This window comes from Tetranychus urticae, chromosome 1 (genome assembly GCF_039701765.1).
Source record: "Tetranychus urticae isolate SD_2017Ah chromosome 1, NJAU_TeUrti_SD_1.0, whole genome shotgun sequence".
Lineage (NCBI taxonomy): Eukaryota > Metazoa > Arthropoda > Arachnida > Trombidiformes > Tetranychidae > Tetranychus > Tetranychus urticae.
The window spans coordinates 17,068,695-17,075,102 of NC_142958.1; the positions used below are offsets into that span (position 1 = coordinate 17,068,695).

A 6,408-nucleotide genomic window follows, 5' to 3' on the forward strand; every position below is an offset into this window, starting at 1 on the left:
AACAAAGTGCATTGACTCAGGTTCTCTTTCCCAAAAGCTAGAGCTGGCAGAAACTCATTCAAAAGTTGTTTGACTTGTTTTTGTTGAGAAGGGTCAAGATGGTATAATTTTAGAGTATTTAAATTTTTTTGTTTATCCATTTCTCTCAAGTCTGAATTTTCACTTTTTAACTCGTCAGATCTATTGTCTGCTTCGCATTGGGAAAGGGAATTGTTATTATTTTGAATAGAAAACGCATCAATGGATATTTGAAAAGATAAAATTTGATCATTAGGCGAGGAAATATCAACCTCATTTACAACTGTCAGACCTAAACATCTAAGGTTGCTTGGTGTTTCGACAATATTTAAATCTAATGGTATAAGACCATCATTTGTTTCAAATTGGTATCCTAAATTTAAGGAATACCTAGTACAATCAGAATTAGTAATAAAATCAAAATGGTTAGACTTAGCCAATTGTTCCGTTGGCCCGGTCTGAGCCTGTACCTTCATAGTACGCAAGTCCAATATAACACCAGCTTTATTAAAGTTATTTCCCAACAGTAAGGGATAAGTAAAATCGTCAGCGACCACTAATAAATTAGTCCAAACAGCAGTTGGGATACCAGTAACTTGTATTAAACACCTTATTTTTCCCAAAATAGAAATATGATGTCCACTGGCTGAAGTGATATTGGGACCCTCATAATGGCGCATGTTGTTAGGCTTAGGAACGGAAGAAATTCGAATGATGGACACAGCTGATCCAGAATCAATGATGCATTTTAATTGTTTCTCATCAACCCAAGCAGTAGCAAATACATAGTTCTCATTTTCATCCGAGGTTTCACTTAATGTGAAAACTCTATTAACAGCTTGGTCTGACGTAGTTGGAGGTGCAGGAAGAGCGTTTGATGGGGAAGGATGAGAGTTATTAGGTGTGTTAGGATTGGGACCTCGAGTTAAAGTATTTCCAGTTCGAGTTGAATTGGTGTCAGGCCTGACATTTTCCGAATAGTTAGGTGGATAATATTGAACCCACTCTCCTTGAGTAGAATTAGAATGTTGATCAGGGGGAATAGGGTTTCGAAATTGATTAAAATTTGGATTATTATTATCATATCGATGATTTGGATAACCGGTCTGACGGTTATTTTGATAACCAGACTGACGATTATTTTGGTAATTGGTCTGACGGTTATTTGGATAGTTATTTGCGTTATTATATGATGGTTGGTTATATTTGGATAATAATAATCTACAATTAGACTTATAATGTCCAGGTTTCTTACAATAATAACAGACAGGTTGGTTATCAGTAGTCCTTTCAGGACGAGATTGAATGGCATTTGATAAATTATTAGATAAAAGTTCCTTTACTAAATTTTTTAATTCTGAAATTTCATCAGATGTAGAGGTAGTAATCTTTCCTTTCTCAAGATTTTTGGCTACTTTGCTGAATTTATCAATTGTTTCAATTTCAGCTGCATAGAGCGCAGACTGTATTTCTGGTCTGACACCTCGAAAAAGATATCTAAGAATTTCAGATTCCTCCATAGAGGGGTTTATCTTCAAACATAATTCCTTAACATCAATAATAAATCGAGTCACTGGTTCACCAGTACCCTGTTTTCTATTATTCAATTGTTCATGAAGGAAATCTTTATACGAGGAGGGTAGGAATGTTTCCTTAAATGATTCGAAAAATGTAGACCAAGTGAGTTTTGGATCACCAATTTTCGGTTCAATTTCTTGTTTGAACCAGGAAAGGGCAGAATCTTCAAGGTAAAGACAAATTCTTTGTAGTTTATCCTCGTCAGACCATGAATAAAATTTACTTAAACTCTCATATTTATCAATAAACTTCAAAACTTGAGAAGAAATACTTCCATCGAAGTAATCTAATTTTGGTCCTCTAGGTAGAGAAACTACTTGTTTAATTGTCTTTACCTCGGTGTCAGTCATTTTTAATATAACAAAGACAAGTCTTATTCAAAAGGACGAAATAAGGAATATTATAGTAGAAGGAAGAGGAAAGAAAATAGATTTTTGTACGTCAGACCTTGAATTTGTTAAAGATGAATGAATAATTTTGATGATAAGTGGATGATGCTTTATGGTGAATCCCGTCAGACCAGAAATCTTGGAAAGAATTAAGTTGATGAACTGGATTATTGGTGGATCAAGGTGGATTGAAAGTCCTGTCAGACCAGAAATATCAATAAGGTTCAATGAAAAGTCACGAGTGATTCACAACACAGTCTGATGAACTGATTATCGTTAAATGATGAAAGTTTAATTGTTGAAAAGTACAACACATAAGAGTCTGATGAGAGTTTGAATTGAAATTGAGTTTTAATGTATCACACAAGATGAGTTTTTAAAGATGGCAAGTAGATATCAATTGTCCAGCACTTTACACAAAACTCTCGGTGGAACCTCCATTTTGTCACCGAGTCGGGTTCCATGGTAAGATGTTGATGATCGGAATGGGTCTGACGACCGATGTAAATAATTAAATGAAAACAATAGAAAATTTTCTTGGTTGAACATACTTTATTTAGCACTATGGTTTCATAGAATACTGTTGAGTATACAAATAAAGTTAAAAGTAAACTTTCAAACAAACACCAAGCAAAATTTAAAGAATCAAAATTACTCAAACAAACTTGAGGATCCAAAACTAAACTTCTAGATAATGATCAAACTTTATCAATTCTTTTTATATTCCCGTTTTGGGAGAGCAGAGTACGTGACCTTAAGTCACCAGATGGTCGTTTGACCTTCTTTCCTTCTTGATAGTTAACTTTATCAATTTACGATCTGGGAAAGTTGGGTCTGACGGACCCTTAAACCTATTTTTAGGCTTTATTCATATGTAAATCTTTCAATTTCTGTTTAATTCTTAATAATTTACGAGTTAGGTTGCAATTTCTCAGAAACATTCAACTTCTCAGGTAATTCTTTTAGTCATAAAATAAGTTTGATTTAACCGTATTCAAATCTCTTTACTTGGAAAACTTGCTTCTTTAATTCTTTAACTTTACATAAAATAGATCATCGTTTAATCCAAATTTTATTTATTCCAAGAAATCCTGGGTCTGACACACATTTTATTCCTAATTCTTTAGTCTAACAACAATTTTTAGCCATTGAAACCCAGGGTGGACAGGGTGGAAATATGGAGACGACCCCTCAATTTTAAGTTTGAAAAATGAGCCCTGGAGATTGTAATACATTTCTTTTTCTATCCTTTTCTAAAATATTTCTAAATTAACTATCTTCAGCACTAACTTAATATTTGTATTCATGTATTTAATTAGCCTAGCAATAAAATTAGTAATCCAAATTCAGGGTCTGACAATATTTTTGTTATTCGAAACATTCCTTAAATGTTCACATCAAAACAGTAACTTATTTCTTGCTACTTAGAAGATATACAGTACAAGTTCACGACAATTATAAGAAGACAAATCGATGGAGTTACTCGTTAGTCCATTTTCCCACATTATGCTGAAACAGTTACAGGTTGAACTTCAATTAGAGCTTATCAAGAAACAGATTCTCTGAAAAATTATTAAAATTGGTTGATGTGAACAACAGTGCATCTATGGCCAATCTTCCACTAGTTGTTGGTTATTAGACTAGAATTACTTAATTACTAGAATTATTGTATAATATCATTGGCATAGAAATCAAGAATATAAACAATTGAATAGTTGCATTACGAGTTAAATAGCAATGAGAAAAATAAATTTTTAATAATTATTAATGGCAAGTAATTTTGAACTTCACCAATGTAGCTATAGACTTCAATATTGAGAAATTTGGGTACAAAACTTCACAAAAGTTTTGCATGTCTCGTCGCAGGTTTTGAATATCTTCGATTTTGGCCATCAAACGATAATGGTAATCGGAGGCGTCACATGGAGATTTACAAGCCATCTCCAAATATCGTTGCAACAGGTAAATGTAAGTGTATTGTTCTTGCCTGGGAAAGAAAAAAAATCAAAATGGTAAATTAACTAAAGTAAAATAACGTAAAATAAAGAAAAATTGGTAAAGTTTGATTTTTGTTGATCTAAATTCAAAAATTTCTCTGACCTAATGTTAACAAATTATTAGCTAGCGTTATTAGAAATATCTACAGGACCGAAAATTGAGGATTCACTGAATTTGATCCATACAATCTAATTTTGATAGACTCAATAATTAATAAAATTTACTCTAATAGATGCTCTCTTTGTCTTTCTTGTTGCTTGTTTTATGAATAATCTGATCATTTCATGGATAAAAAATGACGAAAAAATCTTTCAGACATTCTCGTTGATGATTATGGACTAGCAAAGTTATCAGTAATCTTAATTATAACCTTATGGCTCCGCTGAATTGGAAATAAGGTAGATCTGGATTGAAGATAATGATCAAGTAAATAAGACATGCAACTGTTAAATCTTTTCGCCATCGATCTGGAAAAGTCTCAATAACACGAGTAAGTCCAATTAGTAAAGAAAGATCCTGGAAAACGTCGTTTCTAGCAAATCGTGAACCTGAACACTTGAAGACAATATTTAATGCAATTAATAACTTGTGAATCAAGTACTTATTTTATGAGTTTAAAATGAAACACAATTGGTTCTATCGATTAACTGATTAAAGTCAACTTACACTCCAACTGTCGGTTAGGTGATCATAAAGGAGAACACTTCTCAGTACCATTACATCCAAAAGTCCACTTGACAAGAGAGTGACTTTATCATCGTCTAGCAATCGCCTGAACCCCTTTACTCTTCTACATGCTTTAACAATGGTTTTTGGACCAACATCAGGAAAATTAGATCGTCCTTGTTTGATGGTAATGTTATTGTGAAAAGCAATATCATGAAAAGCCCTCACAGCTTCTTGCATAGCAATTGTTTGAAATTCATTAAGAGCTGCTTGAGTAGCCAGCAACTCTGACTTCAAGCTTAGCGGTGTATAATAAGCTGCTAAAATTTTCTTTGCCACATTTGGTTTCCATGGTTCATCAACAAGTGATGTATCCGTACACAGGGAAAGTGCTGGTTTAAAACGTGGGTCTATCGTGGGCAAAATAATAGATTTTTGATGTGTGCCAGAGCGAAGAAGCAGTGAAGGCCAAGTCTGGACTCTCTGAGAGTTATCAGAAGGTTCCATCAAATAATTACTGTTATGGGTTGAATAAAAAATTGTCTCGATTTGAAGAGAAGCATCAGAAGTATCAGTAGTGAGAAGAGATGAAGATTTTAAATGATCACTGGTGTACGAGGCCAAAAGCGGCTCTAAGGCATCATACGATGAGCTACTTGTAAAATTGCTACTTTCACAATTTTGTGTGTTATTATTTAAACAAATTTGGTTATTGTACTCCTGAAATGGTTCAATTTGATTTGAATTGTAGCTTGAAATTATATCACAATCGTTGTTTGTATTGACAGTACAACCAGTTCCATAGTCCATATGGTTTTGAGGCGTCTCATCGCCAGGTAAAAGTGAGTTCAATATGGATTCTAAATCACTTGAAGATAGAGATGAAAATGGTGGCAAAGACGTCATTTCTTCCGCGCTTTCTTCCAACAAGGTATTTGTTTCAGTCGGCGGGGCAGATTGTTGAGCAAAATAATCCCAAGCATCATCCATGGTTTGAAATATTGACTAGTAAGAAAACGTAAAAACAAAACTAAGCACACTAAATCGTTGTAGTGTAATGATTTTCACCTGGTTGCATCTATGAACAGTTGAATAATTGAAAATTGTCATAAAGTTGACTAAGTTTTACCTCTACATTTAAAATGAGCATCGATAGTTAATTTATTAACCTCTATATTGACTTTCAACATTTGAAATCATGCAAAAATTTTTGCTAAAAAGTGAACAAAATATAAAGATATTGATTCAGTAAGGAACTAGCACTAGGTGTCTCATTCATACACTGTTAATGTCTCAAACAAGCGAGCTTTACTTTATCATCTAACTTGGTTAATCTTTTAAGCTGCTAGTATCAGCAAACAAGAACTGAAGATTGATACAATGGAGAAGAAAAAAGCGTCAATCAAACGACGAAACAAATGAATTTTATATCTTGTTATTTCTTGAACAAGAAAAGTAGTAACTGCACAAAATGGGGAACAAAAAATAGGAAAAGATGTTTAGATGGAAAAATGGAAATTGAATAAACAATGCAAACTATTAGAGCATTGGTGAATGGAAAAACGATGTCAACACATCATCGACCATATTTTTTAAACTTGATTGACTGTCATGATCATGATTGATTATCACTAAGTTTCTAGAAATAATAAAATCATGGTCATCATTTGATTCTTCTAGAACCCTTACCATAGCCACCATTTCGACGCAAGAATGATCGATTGTAAAGTTTCGTCTTCACTGAAACGAGTAGGTAACA

The 6,408-nt window shown here is 33.3% G+C and overlaps 1 protein-coding gene across 2 annotated transcripts; it reads right to left on the reverse strand.

The window, feature by feature from the left end:
- Positions 1 to 3,712: 3,712 nt before the first annotated feature.
- Positions 3,713 to 6,201, reverse strand: LOC107372050 (uncharacterized). Of its 2 annotated transcripts, XM_015940191.3 has the most exons (3): positions 4,650 to 6,201; positions 4,354 to 4,538; positions 3,713 to 3,972 (listed from the first exon to the last, which is right to left on the reverse strand). In XM_015940191.3, exons 1-3 carry the CDS (start codon positions 5,637 to 5,639, stop codon positions 3,750 to 3,752), a joined length of 1,398 nt encoding a protein of 465 aa, XP_015795677.2. In that variant the 5' UTR covers positions 5,640 to 6,201; the 3' UTR covers positions 3,713 to 3,749. The 2 variants fall into 2 exon arrangements, with proteins under 2 accessions (XP_015795677.2, XP_089126203.1); XM_089270077.1 differs by lacking the exon at positions 4,354 to 4,538 and having other exon boundaries at positions 4,650 to 5,774.
- Between the last annotated feature and the right edge of the window lie 207 nt (positions 6,202 to 6,408).

Excerpts from the sequence above, each read along its gene's own strand:
- LOC107372050 (XM_015940191.3), bottom strand. The coding sequence starts at position 5,639 with ATGGATGATGCTTGGGATTATTTTGCTCAACAATCTGCCCCGCCGACT. Across the intron at positions 4,539-4,649 it reads ACCTAACCGACAGTTGGAGT|TGTTCAGGTTCACGATTTGC; the intron begins GTAAGTTGACTT and ends ATTGTCTTCAAG. Across the intron at positions 3,973-4,353 it reads CAATTCAGCGGAGCCATAAG|GCAAGAACAATACACTTACA; the intron begins GTTATAATTAAG and ends TTTCTTTCCCAG.